General features: G+C 34.8%; 1 protein-coding gene across 1 annotated transcript in view; it reads left to right on the top strand.

The window, feature by feature from the left end:
• The first annotated feature begins 3800 nt into the window (after positions 1 to 3800).
• Positions 3801 to 16379, top strand: part of LOC125928883 (non-histone chromosomal protein HMG-17-like) — a 13182-nt gene continuing 603 nt past the window's right edge. The window contains exons 1-2 of the mRNA XM_049639682.1: positions 3801 to 3841; positions 11989 to 12131. Of these exons, the coding sequence (XP_049495639.1) occupies positions 3801 to 3841; positions 11989 to 12131 (184 nt within the window). The remainder of the gene's footprint in view (positions 3842 to 11988; positions 12132 to 16379) is intronic.

Here is a 16379-nt window from a genome sequence, read left to right as displayed (position 1 = left end):
GCTTCCTAATTCCAAAGTAGGATTTCTTCATCTCACCTCTATTCACATTTGGGGTGGCATAATTACTTTTTTTCGGGATACTGTCCCATATGTGGTGGGATGTCTAGCAGCATCCCTGACCTCTGTCTTCCAAATGCCAAGAGCATCCTCCCCCTAGTTGTGAGAACGTCTCTAAGACATTGCCAAGTGTCCCCTGGTGGCAAAATCACTGTCCAGAAGAGAAATGATCTGACTTTAAAATCCTTCCTTAACTTTATCATCTTTTTCTTTTTAAAAGTATTTCCCATGTGCCATATAGATAAACAACATAATAAAGAAGCAGCCTTTGAAACAAGGGAGAAAACGTGATTAGAAGGAGTCGCTTCTTGAGGACACAGTGATGCAGGTCCCCCCGTACCCACAGCAAACATACTAATCCCACTCTCCTCCCCCATCCTAAAATCCCAGCATAATACTTCTGTTTCTGTTTTCCTGTCTCTAGAGTTCAATTGGTAGAAGCAGATTACAATGGAAGCAACAGGATTGGTCCAGAAACATCCTACTGTTTTCAGACTTTCTTCCTGAAGAAAGATGGCTTCTTTTCTTCACATTTGTAAACTAACTTTGCTGTATTCCCAGCACCTAGAACACTGCCATTTGTTGAATAAATGGTGATTTTGGTATACAAACATCATTGATTTTTGGATTAATATATTCATAAAATATGAGATATAGATATAAAGGGCACAACTGCACTCAGGAAAATATAGAAAAATGTTGCCAAGTGGAAAAAGGATTGAACATCTTCTATAATAGCACTAATTATAGTTATGTCTATTATACCCACTTTTCATTAAATAGTAACTCTTCATAGAAAATTAAGGGATATATTACTCCAGATATTACATTAAAAAAATACTCATGGGGCTCCTGCTTGGCTCAGTCAGTTAAGCATCCAACTCTTGATTTTGGCTCAGGTTATGATGTCAAAGTTCGTAATATCCAGTCCCACGATGGGCTCTGTGCTGACAGTGTGGAGCCTGCTTGGGAGTCTCTCTTTTCCTCTTTTTTGGTGCCTCCTCTGCTCCCACTCTCTCTCTCAAAGTAAGTATTTTAAATACATAAATAAATAAATAAATAAATACTCCTCCCAGTTTATAAAATATCTACATTTCCTACTCTATGTGTATGTTTTGTAAGGTCAGCACTGAATTTTAACATAAAGATGCGATTTTATTGCTAATTGCACAATCATTTGAATGCAAAATATTACAATTTTCAGGAATGTCAGTACTGAAGCATATGTCTTTTATCTTAACCCAAAGGGGACAGTAAGAAGTCCCATAACATCTTCATCTATAAGGTTACAGTCACTCTTTTCTTCCAATGTATTTCAAATTTGGCTCAAAGCATCCCCCACCAACACCCCTCAGTTTTAGCCTCAGTTTGCAGCCAAATGCAAAGGAGTTCATCCAGTAAAGACTCAGGTCCTTTTCTTTCCACCAGAAATACTCATTGTAGGAAGAAGAACACACTTGCATTCAGATCTTTTTGTCAGTTATCCACTCAAACTGGATGAACAAGGCTAAAGTAACATAGCCGCTTCTTTCACAGAATTTAAGGAAACTAACATTCTCAAAGTAAGTTATAATTTGGCATCTAAGTGCAATTTAGGTGTATGTACATGTGTCTGGCTTCAAATGAATTCTAAGCATATCTGAAAAAATGAATCAAACCATTTCTTTCACCTGACCAATATCTAAATCTTAATTTCTTTTTTAAGTTCCATATTAATTCTGTAAGCAGATAAATAAATTGAGACTAAATATTTTTTTTAATATTTGGGAAGAATTATAATTTTAATAAAATTGCCTTCTCCTAATATACATGAAAAATAAATACAGCCTAGAGAAAACTTTGCTAATTCAGTCCAACTTATATGAATCATGAAAATATTCTATTTTTTAATTTTACAAATAATTACATATATATATACATATCTATATATTAATGTTCATTCATTTGAGAGAGAGAGAGAGAGAGAGAGAGAGAGAGAGCACACAAGCAGGGGAGGAGCAGAGAGAGAAGGAGAGACAGAATCTGAAAAAGGCTCCAGGCTCTGAGCTGTCAGCCAAACCCACGAACCTTGAGATCATGACCTGAGCCTAAGTCCAACACTTAACCGACTGAGCCACCCATGTGCCCCAGAAAATAATTATATTTTTATCTCACTGGTAATGATATCTTTTTTTTTTTTTTTTTTAATGTTTATTTCTGAGACAGAGAGAGAGACAGAGGATGAGTGGGGGAGGGGCAGAGAGAGAGGGGGACACAGAATCCCAAGCAGGCTCCAGGCTCCACGCTGTCAGCACACAGCCCCACGCGGAGCTCGAACCCACGAACCGCGAGATCATGACCTGAGCCAAAGTTGGACGCTCAACCAACTGAGCTACCCAGGCGCCCCAGTAATGATATCTTTTGAGTTGAATGAGACCTCACAGACTTTCACATAGTCATGTTTGTTCTTTCTCTGAATACAGTAACTTTGTTTTTAATGATTTATTTTTTAAATTTTCATCCAGGTTAGTTAGCATATAGTGCAACAATGATTTTAGGAGTAGATTCCTTAATGCCCCTTAATCATTAAGCCCATCCCCTCTCCCAGAATCCCTCCAGCAACCCTCTGTTTGTTCTCCATACTCAAGAGTCTTTTATGTTTTGTCTCCCTCCCTGTTTTTATATTATTTTTTCCCTTTCCCTTATGTTCATCTGTTTTGTGTCTTGAAGTCCTCATATGAGTGAAGTCATATGATATTTGTCTTTCTCTAATTTTGCTTAGCATAATACCCTCTAGTTTCATCCACGTAGTTGCAAACAGCAAGATTTCATTCTTTTTGATTGCCAAGTAGTACTCCATTGAATACAGTAACTTCTTTGAGAGTAGCGATCTTAACCATGTGCTGTGTTTTAGCTCATAAATCAATATTAATATAACAATACTGAACACTTACTAGATGCAGGTTATATTTATTAATGGCTTGCAAGTCTATATGAAGCACTATAAATATATAGCCTCACTAAATACTCATAATATTTTCTTGAGGTAGGTGTGAAAAGTGAGGCTTTGAGATTTTAAGTAACCTCCCAAAGTCGACAAAATTATTCAGGAAACAATAAACCATGCTACATATTTGAGAATTTCTCCTAAGACAAATCTTGTGTGTGTGTGTGTGTGTGTGTGTGTGTGTGTGTGTGTGTATTGAGAGGTAGAGAGGTAGAATGAGTTAGATTGACGTAATCAGATTTTGAAGATCACTTTGGCGTATTACATGATTAAGAAATAATTAAAAGAATGCAAAGCCCTAAGGCAGAAAGACCAGTCGCAATCTGTTTATGCAGGGGCACACTAGAGAGGCTCATAATTTAGACAAGGGCAATGAGCAGGAATCAAAAGGACAACAAACATATTCTAACAATATTTAGGAGGTAGAATCAATAGCCTAAGTAGTTGGTAGACGGTAAATAATGAGGAAGGTAATAAGACAAGCTTCAAAATATACGGTCTGAACGACTCAGTCTGAGGGGGCGGGATGAAGAGTTTGGTTTGGGAGAACTGGGATTCTACAGCTGGGTTTACAGTTCAAATCCACATTCATTTCTCGCCATGACTTTTTGTTCTTAATAGTATATATCTTGAATGCATATAAATCATTTAAAAAAGTGGATAATGCAAAGTCATCTCCATTCTGAATTACCCTTTCCCTGAAACAAGTCTTAATATTTTTGAAGTTTCACGGATGCACAATGTAACTAATTCGGAAATGTACGCGCTTGCTTTCCCTGTACTAAATACCACCTTCCTGTGAGTAAAATATCTAAAGGGAAAACATAACCTATAATCAGATCTCTTACAAAAGAAAGGAATCTTTTAAGATTGACTTCTCTCCTGCTCCATTAGTTGTTAATTATCACTAATGAGAAGGAAGTAGGATTTGGTTCACATCTTATCAGCCCATAAATTAAAATTATCTCGAATGCTGGTCATGTGAGCATTCTCAGCTCTCTTCAGTATGTGGCCCCCACCTTTTTATTTCAGCTCCTTCAAGATATGCTTCCAAATGCCAAAGTACTCAAGTACAAGCTACTGAATTCTGGATTCCAAACCCTGAATGATTAGAATTCACTGCAGTAAAATTTGCAGATTTTTAAAATTTTCCTGTGATGGGGGTTCAGAGGGGTTTTTTTTAGTCTCTGAAAACTCCTCTACTGAAGAAGTGTGTACTATGATCTCATATGTGCCTTACAATCTCCACAGAAGGCCAGGAATCTCTAAGGACATTGAAGAGGATTTCAGGATTTAATTTCTCATTATTCAGATGCTTTCTAGAGGACATGTTATATCTGTTTATTTATGTTTATCTTGTGTTTATTTTTAAATAGTCGGCAACCTCCAGGAGACAATAAGGTAACAAAACCGTTCTGACAAATCATTGACAAATAAATGGTGCACTCATTAAAGTTGCTCCAAATGCTTTCACTCCTCAGCAGATGCATTTTTTTTTTAGAGAAAAAGTAATTGTGCAGCTGCCATAAAAATACCAGCAAACAAAGAGGGCAAAATTTGTTTCTAAGAGAATAAGTATTGTTGAAAATCACATCAAAGTATGCAGCTCCCAGGCTGATTTTTTGCTGTGGTAGCTGAAAGGCCCAATGTAATCTGTAAATGAGGAAATAGCATATAAAAGGGAATATATATATGTGGCCATTTGGGATTGGCAAAGATAATATCATATACTACTCCTATTCAAGTAATTAGACCTTTCAAGAGACTGATTTTTTTATTTTTATATATGAAAGAGATATGGCAGAGTTAGACCAACTCTGCATACATATTGAATGTTCTGTCTGAATGCTGATATTTTGTGTTCTGGAGTCTAAATACAATGGCTAATCTGTTTTCGAAATGGGATGACTCCCCTAGTTATGAGAGAGAGAGAAAGAAAGAGAGAGAATGGGGAGAGTGTAAAATAAATGGAATGCAAGAGGAAATATTTGCATTCCAGAAATATTATGACATTTCTACCTCTACTAGGTGAAAAGGGAGAAAGCCCTTTAATAAACTAGGCTTTTTCTAATTATTACCGAGCAAGGTATTGGTTTTTAAAAGTTATCCCAACCTTAAAGTACATTTTCAATCTTCAAGTTAAAAGCAGTGTTATAAACTAAATGATTCAAGCATCTTTTTAAAAAATCTATTTTATGAGTGTTCAGGCTAATTTCTAGTCTGAAATGGTGTTCAGCAGAGTAAGAGTCTTCATTTTGATTTTTTTTTCTTATTTAAATTAAATTAGGAAAAAAAGAAAAGCAGGAAAATAGTATTTACACATTCCTCCATAGGCTAAGCTTTTTATATATGTTATATAATCGTCATAACATTCTTTGGTTACAGTATTATTAGCTCAATTTAAAAAATGAAAAAAAAAACTAAGCCTCAGTAAAGTTAATCATCTCTCTCTGTGGTCACATAGTTGCTAAGGATTAAAAGTGGTAGAGATAGATTTGAATATAGATTTGTCTGGTTTAAAGTCATACCCATTTTTTGGAGGGGGATGCTTACACCAAGCTGGGGTCAAAAGAGCTCTTGACAATAAAATTATATAAAAGCATAAATTAAGGATGTGAAGCAAGGCTGAAAGTGTTGCTATTAACCAGTTATATCCAACAAAATAAACATCATTCTCCCCTAAGCTTCCAAAAACATTTTTTACAGTGTGTTATCAAACAACCCACCATGAAGATCAAAAGTTTCATTGTGGTTGACTAACAACACCCAATGTTATAATTTCATTCCACCAGCTATTTAAGAAGTAGCTAGTTTTCACCCACTCTGTATTAGGAGTAGAAAGCAAACAACCTAAAAAAGCAAAGCACAGTTCTTGACCTAGAGAATCCCAGTACCTAGGTAGAAGGAAAAAGATGTACAAATACACAGAAAATAATCAGAGAGGTAGCCAACATGTCAGCCAGAACTTTTCAGTGTGTAAAACAATTTGTAATCAGTATGAAAAATTACTGGATATCTCCAGTGGACAATTATATATTTTTTTACTACACCCATTTAATTGGTTATCTGATTATAATCTTTCACTGCCTTTGAGCTACTTACAATTTATAGATAATTCTCAAAATTATAAATAATTCATGGCAATGCAAAAATGATTGTGTATACACATGGAAATAAATTTTGTCTGGTAAAGGTTCAATTGACTTCTCCCTGCCACTGTGTTAGAAGTTAGTTTGCCCTCCTCATTTGCACATTCATTTTAATATTCTTGATTTATAAATGTGTCTGTTCTTGGCATTCTCTTTTAAACTCGTTGTAATATCTTACATGTTCCCTCATTAATAATGAGTTAAATTCAATCTTTATCACATGTTCATTTTGTCTCTGTATGAGATTCATGATTTTACTTTTTCCCGAAAATTATTCTTTAACAAATGTGATATAAACACTGTTGGTTGGTGTCAAGACTATGCAAAGAAACAAATGATTTTCTCTGAGTGTGTGTAAGAGAGGTGATAATGTATACCCTCCTGTAGGCTGAATGTCTAAAAATATATTATTGAGATCAAAGACACTCTTCTCTGTAAACAAATACATCAGCAAACTACCCATAGGAGTCAGTCAAGCTATACATATTCTAATGATCTCTGCACCTGTGTAGCAGAGAGAAGTGACTCAATATATCTGTGTAATAAGCTAGATTTGAAAGAAAACACACAACTAGGACTATAAAAATATAAACTGGATCACCTTAACCATTAAAATATTATCCTTTCTATATTTTAAAATGAAATAGAATAAGAACACTATATCATTCTGTCACCTTGTTAGTATTAATAAAGTTCATTTTCCCAGGAAGACTTTTTATTAATGCTTTCAAATTTATCTCTGCTTTGAGGAATAACACAAATATTTTCTCATCATTATCTTCTTCCTCTGTTCTTTAGAAGTTGCAAAGTTGATTTTTTTTTTCTCATGAGCCTTTGAAGAGAGTGGCCCTGTCTCTCTTGAACATCAGATACGAAATGACTTGGCAACACTAGAGGGTTTTGACAGACAAAAGAAAATTTTCTTTTTAGTATTTCTTTATTTAATAACTATTCCCAACACCTGTAGCAGTATTTTCATTCCTTTTTTTCCTGAACAAATAATATCTTCGGCAGTAGATAAAATTACAAAAAAATTGGTTTACTTTTCTTTTATGGGATTTGTGTGTCTATCAAATACTGAGTTACTACTTAGGAGTCCAAGGACATTCTTCAAACTTTAAGTCATGGCTTACTCCCATGCAGGAACTCAGGTAAGCCATTGGTGCCATCAAAAATTATTAAGTACTATGGCAGATAATTGTGGAAGGCCTAACTCAAGGAAACTGAGCAGGAAAAAGAACATGTTGTAAAAGAGGGAGGGAAAAACATAAATGCAGTCTCTGTGAATGGTAGTTTTGTAGAAAATGAGTCCTGTCATGAAGACGAGGGTAGCCAGGCACCTGCCATGCATCATCGTGTCTCCATCAATTTAATAAGTCAAGACCAGGATTATAAATTATTTACCTTTTTCTACATGTACAAAGAGCTCAACTGATTCCCATGACTAAATGTTCCTTTTGTTGGACCAATCAGACACTTATAAATTGAAATGACTCATTTTCAGACAAACTGGTTAACTAGATATACAAAGACAGATATAAATACATTCATAACGTATTTTTAACTCACGCTCTACCAGTTTGCAAACAATGGCTGGGTACAAGGCACCAAAACATGTGGACATGCTTTAGAAAGATTCAGATCATTATTCAACTGCTATTTTAAATTTTATCAAAGAATAAATATTACCTATGTGCGAACAAAGACTTGAATTAGCTCAGAGAAAAGTCATCTGGGTGCTGCAAATTGTATGTCCCTAGAAAAAGAAACTCTGTCTCTTAATTCCAGAACAGTACTTGATATCCACTGCTTCAATAACAACTCTCATTAGACAGGGCGCCTGGGTGGCTCAGTCGGTTAAGTGTCCAACTTCGGCTCAGGTCATGATCTCACAGTTCATGGGTTTGAGCCCCACGTTGGGCTCTGTGCTGACAGCTCAGAGCCTGGAGCCTGCTTCAGATTCTGTGTCTCCCTCTCTCTCTGCCCCTCGCCTGCTCACACTCTGTGTCTTTCTCTCTTTCTCAAAGTTAATAAACATAAAAAAATTTAGAAATTGTGTTTAAGTCATTTGCAGGTGAAGCAATCTTTAGAGCCTTAAGACATCAGCCTTCATAAAATTTAAAGAACAGAGAAACTAATATTTTAGAATCAAATAATTTGCATCATCTCTCTCACTGAAAGCTTAAATATTTTAATTAGTTATTAAGAGTCCAGATATTTGATGAAACTGAGGTCTAGTTAGTAGTTAGTAACCATATTATCTCAGGAAGTTCCCTTAACTCACCAAGCCAATTTTTTTTTCATCCGTAAAAGAGGGACACTAATAGTAAATTTCTATTTACTGAGCCCTGCCTCAATTAAAATTTCTAAGGTCACTTCTGAAGACTTTCCTAATTTGCATATTTTTTAAAAATAGAAACTGCTCACACACATGGGCCCAACAAAACACCTTACTTATCTCTATGGCACAGCATTAGAAAATGTTTTAATCTTCATTTTTGTACCTAAGATAACACATGGAGGGATGATCTGTAGTAAGATGAGAATTGTCTATGAAGATGTCAGTGTGTTTACACAGTGGTCACTAAATGAATTTGTTTTAAAATAAAAGACTAAATGTAGAGGGAGATTCAGAATGCAAAAATGATGGGCAGAGTGTCTCCATGCAGAATGGTGGAAGCCACCATCTGGAATGACTGTCAGTGTCCCTCAGCATAACCATAGTTGGGGCTAAAATTTAGGGGAGAAAGACTGATAGAAATTATCAGGTGGTCATGAAGTGGTCCCTGGTCAACTTTGAGACTAATCAGTAGTTGCCCTCAAGATTTTTAACATAACCTTCAGAACAGTTGCTATACCCACAGGAGATAAAGTCTTTCCAAAGAGTCACTACCAATAAATGGCAACTCTCTTGACAATTTTGCAATCACCAAATTACCTGAAAGGCCACATGCTACCCAAGGTTCCCCCTGCCCCTTTTCCTATTTTGATCTTCTCACATTCTCAGGAATCCTACAGAAGTAGCAGTGGGAATACAATGGCTTTTTTTAAAGAGAACTATCATCAGAAACTTCTATTTCACATTCCAAGACTAGCCTTAGGATAAAACTTTTGCTTGAAAAAACACAAATAAATAGCCTACAACTAATTAAAACCCATATCCTATTGAGAAAATGTTTGTAATATATTTAGCAAAATGTCTGGAATCAAGTAAGCAATGGGAACAGGTAGCTATAATTTCCTCTCCTCCCCAAATCAGTTGGTGATACATTGAGAAAACAGTTATACTACTTCTTAAATGCCAGTAGAAAAAATATTCAAGACAGTGTAGACATTTCCATTACAGTAATTTAGACTCACACAGAATCAATGCAAACATCATTAATTTGTGTTCTGTTGGCCTCTTCTGGCTGAATGGATTGTTACAATGGTGTGAAGCAAAGCAATTCACTTTGGTACGCATTCAAAAGTCATGGATTACCTACGCATAGAGTCATTAAAACAGATCCTAAGGGGAAAAACACAGACACTTGACATTAACATTACTCTTCCCGTGAAAGCAAATAAATTTGGCCATGGGCATTGATTCCATATATTTTCAAAAATCATTAAGAAAGGGTCTTGTACTATTTAATACCACATGGCAAAAACAAAATGGAAAATAACAGACAAAAATAAATTAAGAATAAAAAATGACTTCTGTAAACTAGTGAGAATTCAACCTAGCAGACATAGAACATAATAATATACCTCTCTGGGATAAGCAAGGTCAAATAAAGATATCCTCTTAAAAATTAAAATGGAGAAGCAGAAAAGTCTGAAATGAAAATCTTTTGGTGGGAAACAAATCTGACATTATCACTAGGTTTCACTTCCTTTACTATTTTTAGAAAAATTAAAGACTTTGGCATCATACCTGAGTTTGATACCCTTCCTACCAATTACCAACTGTGTGACCTTAGTCACAATCTCAGATTTTTTGTTGTTTCATTTTCAACCTTTAAAACATGGGTAATTATGCCAACATAATTGTTATTAAGGGATCACAAATGATGACAGTAAGGCATCTTACTATATTCTCATTAAATTTTAGCTCTTGACTCTTCCCTTCTCTGCTAGTCTCCTCCCGTGGGGATCAATGACCCCTCCAAAATGCTTTTCTAAACGTGTACAGAAATCCTACCCTTGGTTCCACCAAGGCACCAACTGAGACCAGAAACTATTACAATCCCAATCACAAAAGCACTTTATTCAAAAAGTAGAGAAGAACAAAGAGAAAACAATGACAGGATCATATAAAATGTGCAAACACAAAAGTTCTTTTTTAAAGAAAAGCCTTGTCTTGAAAAACACAGAGAAGTGTAGAAAGTTTAAAGGACCCAAATATCTTCATTCTCTTGTAACCATTGTATTTTCCAAAAATAACTATACAACTTTACACTCATTGACTTCTATATTCATGTGATCTGGCTCAAACGAGAAGGCTCCAGTTATCACTGGTTGTTTTGACCTTCATCTGTAATACTTATCTTCCAGAAGATAGTGCAAATATGTATGTTACCCTTTCCCCCCAGATCTCAACAAATTAAGCCTTTTGTTATTCAATTTATGATGCCCAGATACAATACCTGGAACCCCAAATCATTTTCAAATTAGTTCCAAATACTCAGAAAATTTTCACAATCTAGGAGTAGAAAGATGTTGATAATAAATTATCAAACCAGTTTGAAGATAAGATTGTTAAATATGATATGCATCCATATACACACATATTCCCTTGAAGACGTTTCCCCCAAGAAAAAAACTACCCAGACTTTTAGTTTTAAATTTCAGAATTTTATATAAATTTAAAAATCTGTTACTTCAGTTTACTAACTCATATTTTTGTAAAAACAGAAAATTTTGACAATTATTTTTATGGGAAATTTTACTGCTTAACTAATTAAATTTTCTTATATATTTCAAATATCTCTAGTTGTATTTTATAAGTATAATATACTCAACATCTTTTTACGTATCTCAGTGTTCTATCAGGCCTTCTGAAAATATAAGTGAATGTCATGAATCTGAAAAAATAAATTAACAAATATTGTGTCAAGTTGTCTTAAAATGTTCTAATATTGTATTTAAAAACTTAGCATGATTTTCATTTGAAAATCACAATTTTTAGTCAATTATGTGATATTTAAAGAGATTTCAATTATATGATATTTAAATATCTTTGTTTAGTCTTGAAGACCATAGAACTTGATAAAAGGTTTCATTCTTTTGATATTTTATCAGCCTTGAAGGAATTTAACATTTAATATCATAGTAACATCTGATTGAACTCTAGATGGTTGTCACAACTTAATTTAACTATGATTTCACACATCCAAGGTTATTCTCTTAACCGCAATAACAATAATAAATGCTAATATAGGGATAACCATGTGTCAGAAGACACTGCTCTAAGATCTTTATTATTCTTTTAATCATTTCTATAGATTTGGCATTTGGGGATTAATATTATGTTCTACTCATAGGTGAATGAATCAAGATATTTAGTAATTTATGCAACATTATATAGCTAACAAGAGGTAAGAATGGGATAGGAAGCCAGTGTGTCTGGCTTCAGAGTGTGCTTTTCATACAATACCTGGGTCCATTAACGGTGTTTCTCTCTGTCACACATAATGGCCCTTTCACAAAATTCTTGGCTTACCATTTCTGTGACTTTGGGCCTAATGGGTTTGGTTAGTAGTCTTAGTTTTATTATCTGCTTTTCTTGTGTTTGAAATTTGCTACATGCTTTAGATATATTGAACAAAATCTTTGCAACAATGTTGACACCCACTGCCTTTTCTTCCCACCAACAAAGGGAAGTGGTCTTCCATATTCCTTAGAAAAAGAGAAAATTGACCATCATAGGCTTGACATGACAATAGACAGAAAAGCAGGTAATGTAGAGGCTCACTGCACATTTGAAACCTGCAAATTTATGGCAGAGTTAGAAATTTGATGACAAGATATTTGAAACTTGAAATGTTCAATTGTTGTGACTAGCAAAAACACCCAGATTAATGAATCAATATTTTAAAAGATCAAGGTTATTAAACTTGGGTTTGTGCTCCCTAGAGAATGAAAAAAGCCTCACTCTTTTCAAAGGGTCAGTACAAAACAGAGGAAATAAAGTGTCATTTGTAATTAAAATGAGGGATTTGGATGTTGTTTGAGGATAAAAAAGCAGTAGCCATCTCTTCAAAATAACTTAATTACAGAGATCATACAGGGGATTAACTAAATTTTGAGGACATTCTTTCAGAGAACAAAATGACAAGAATGAAATATTGCAGATGTGCAGATAGTAAAAACGTCCATGGAAACAAATTATCCATTGATAATCCAATTACCTGTTGCTTGCAGATCTCCAATCTGTTAATTATCTCCATTTATTTTGAATCAGCTTTCAGCCACCGAGATTCATTATGGTCCATTCAAGTCTCCGCCATAATTCAGCACTTTCTACTCTTTTTTTTAATATAAAGAAAATGGCCTATCATTTCTTCACAACTTTGATTTGTAGTGTTTTCCATCCCTTTAAACTGTTTTGGATTAGTATTATTTTTCTCTAATATGAAAATACGGTCAATCCCAATCTCAAGTAGAATAGCAGTTACTGAATATATTAAGCCAGTTTTGCCATTATTTATGGAATTCCATAACGGTATGTGGGACTTTATAGAACACATAAAAACATAACCATCTCTCATCATGTTAGTATCCAGTCCCATTATTGTTCATATCACCCGCTATTTCCCTACATCGGTGAGGCATGATTAAATATTCGTGATATGACACTGAAATAGCACAAAGGAAATGGACAGAACTGAGTTGATTTCTCTTTTTCATTCATTCGTACTATCTTTGCCACGATTATATCAGCTATCATTTTCACGACATTCTCTCCCAGGGTAGCCAAAAAAGGCACCATAGGAATCTTGAAAACATCTCTGAAGTACACCTAATAGATCTATATGGTAAAAATAAATAGTGCCATGCTGCTAATTGGAAATTATGTTGAAAGGAATACACTGTTTTCTATAAGTAAAGACAAAATAACTACATAAACATTTATTGCTTTCTTACCCTCATCAAATATATTTTTTGGTGTGTTACCATTTTCCAATACGAATGCCCATGCTTCCTAGTTCTAATCCTCAAAAGAGAGATTTAGGGAATCTAACTTAATTAGCACATTGAAAGCTGTTCCAATTTGTCATGGTTCTGCCAGGAGATGTAAAGTACCAGGAGTTCATCTGTAAAAATGTGACAGCAAAACTCAATCCTTCAGTAGAAGGCATCCAGTACTCCTATAGAAAAGTATATTAAAAAGGTACGTGTGCCAAATATCTCTTATATGCTATACCTTTGCTACTTTGGAACTTTGTACCTTTGCACATGCCATTTCCTCTGTCAGTGATGCTATCACCATTGGGCACATATGACCTTCTTCATTTGCTCTTCAAGGGTGAAATCAAGTATCCTCTCCCCTGTAACACCTTCTCTGCTTCTCTATTTCTGTGTTCACATGGCAGTTTGTTCCATAAACAATAACTATCACACCAATAAAGACATGTTTTTATGAAAATCCCAACTAAGAAATGTCCAGAATGGATCAATAAGCAAAGCCTAACTATCTGCCGTCTAGAAGAGAGAAACTGTAAGTATGGAATACACCAAAAACTGAAGGTGAATGGGTGGGAAAAGATATAACATGAAACCAGGAAGTATATGAAGGCTGAGCTGGGTAAACAGGAAATTTCCCTCACCTGCGTGTCTGTAAAAGTAGTATAATAAGCAGAGAGAGAGGGAGACACAGAATCTGAAGCTGAAGCAGGCTCCAGGCTCTGAGTCATCAGCACAGAACCGGACATGGGGCTTGAACTTATGGACACTGAGATCGTGACCTGAGCCCAAGTTGGATGCTTAACCGGCTGAGCCACCCAGGCACCCACCCATAAGACTTTTGTGATCTTAAATGAGTAAACATGTAAAATGTTTAGGTTAGACACATGTTCTAAAACAGTGGTTAGATATTTTATTATCGGTTTATAATGGGTTATAAGAAACACTTGTATAAGGAGCAATGGAAACACAAAGGTGATGTGATTTTGTCTGGTAGTTTATTGAAGGAATTCAAAAGAGAGGCCAATGTCCACAACATTTGAGAGAACACCAGGAATGCAATCAGTAAAGAAAAGTGGGGATAAAATTTTAGGATGTGGGTAAACATGGTGGAAAGTAGATGGTCTGTTTGGGGAAAAATAAGTGGCTTTAATAATAAGAGGATGGAAAATACAGTGAAAGAGGGAATGGAGATTAGACTGTAAGTGCAGCATGGTGTCCTTGACTGTGCGGGGGTTCAGAGTGTTGTAACATAAAGAGCTTGAGATCTTGCTGAGATTAGGAGTCCTGTCTCATTATACCTTAGCTGTGTGATCCCTAGAAGATGATCTCAGCTCTCTGTGCCTCAATTTCTTCAGTTGTAAAGACTTGAAGATAGTGTAAAACATCAGAATATTTGTGGAATAGATGAAGACATCACTTAGAAAGTTACTACATGCAAAACTGGAGAAAATCATGTAAACTCTCAGTTTCACTTGCATATTAAAAAGAAAAGGTAGTGAAAATATTACTCATTATGAAAGTATTATTTGTAAAATGTAATGTGCTCCATACAGTAATAAAATTAAGGTACCAATTCTTAAATACATACTAAAGTGCTGTCTATTGTATGAAATAAACAAAAATATATTCATTTCTTTTTTCCACTTATTTTCTATAAGGAAACAAATTTTATTAATTCTATTTTTAGCAAGAAAGAAATTACGACTAAGAAAAGCTAATCAATTTCTATAGGTTCACACAAGAAACTTACACATATTTGTCATTTCAAATTCCATGCTTTGCTTCATTTTATGTCTTAAAATGGTTGTTATTGTTAATATTATTTATATTCTATTTATATTTTGTCTTTTGATTCTGTTAATATGATTAACCTGAGTTTTAAATATTGAGAGAAAATAATTAACTGGGCAAGGTTATTATATAAGTAACATTCTTAATCTAGAAACAGTTCCTTATCTGTAATCCAATGATGTCTTTGTTTAAACAAAACTACTAGGGACAAACATTTTTAGATGCTAAATTCAGTAAAAATTAGAAACATTTACTTCCTAGGGAAAATGCTTCAAGCATGTATTAAGAAATTCTCAAAGTAATAATACAACCCACATGGAAATAATTTAGCATCTGATTATAATTAAAATGTCCATCTCTGGAACATCTATCAGACTATGCCACTTGAGCTTTTCCTAGCCCCTTGGTGTGAACTGAGACATGTAATACATTATGCAAAGTCTCCCATTCTAGAAAACCTTGCAGTATACAGTAGTTGCATAAAGCTAACAACTTTGGTCCAAAAAGAATGACAGGCCCACTATTATCTCAGGAGAGCCATTGGCTCTAAAGGTCACACTCAAAATAATTTTTCTAATTTTCTTTCATAATAGCATAGCCAGACTTTCTTTTTTTGTATCAAGTGTCTTTTCAAAAAAAATCTTCAGAAAGACCTCCACAGTCTAAGCAAAGACTATTTTTACTAGTAGGAAGCCCAATTATAGTTTATTATAAAATCACCTGCCATGGTATGTACAGACCAGTTAAAGTGTGTACAATGTAAATTATTTTTTTTTTATTTTAAATGTATTTCAAGTTAGTTAAACAGTATAGCACTGGTTTCAGGAGTAGAACCCAGAGATTCGTCACTTACATACAACCACAGGGCTCATCCCAACAAGTGTCATCCTTAATGCCCATCACCCATTTAGCCCATCCCCCAGCCACCTCCCCTCCAGCAAACCCCAGTTTCTTCTCTGTATTTAAGTCTCTTAGGGTTTGCCTCCCCCTCTGGTTTTATCTTATTTTTCCTTCCCTTTCCCTACATCCATTTGTTTCTCAAATTCCACCTATGAGTGAAATTATATATTTGTCTTTCTCTGCCTGACTTATATTGCTTAGCATAATATACTCTAGTTCCATCCACATAGTCACAAATGGCAAGATTTCATTATTTTTGATTGCTGAGTGGTATTTCCAGCATGTGTGTGTGTGTGTGTGTGTGTGTGTGTGTGTGTGTGTGTGTG

This window comes from Panthera uncia, chromosome D1, assembly GCF_023721935.1.
Source record: "Panthera uncia isolate 11264 chromosome D1, Puncia_PCG_1.0, whole genome shotgun sequence".
NCBI classification, from domain to species: domain Eukaryota; kingdom Metazoa; phylum Chordata; class Mammalia; order Carnivora; family Felidae; genus Panthera; species Panthera uncia.
Note: the sequence above shows the minus strand (reverse complement) of the source record. Positions and strands in the feature narration are given on the sequence as shown.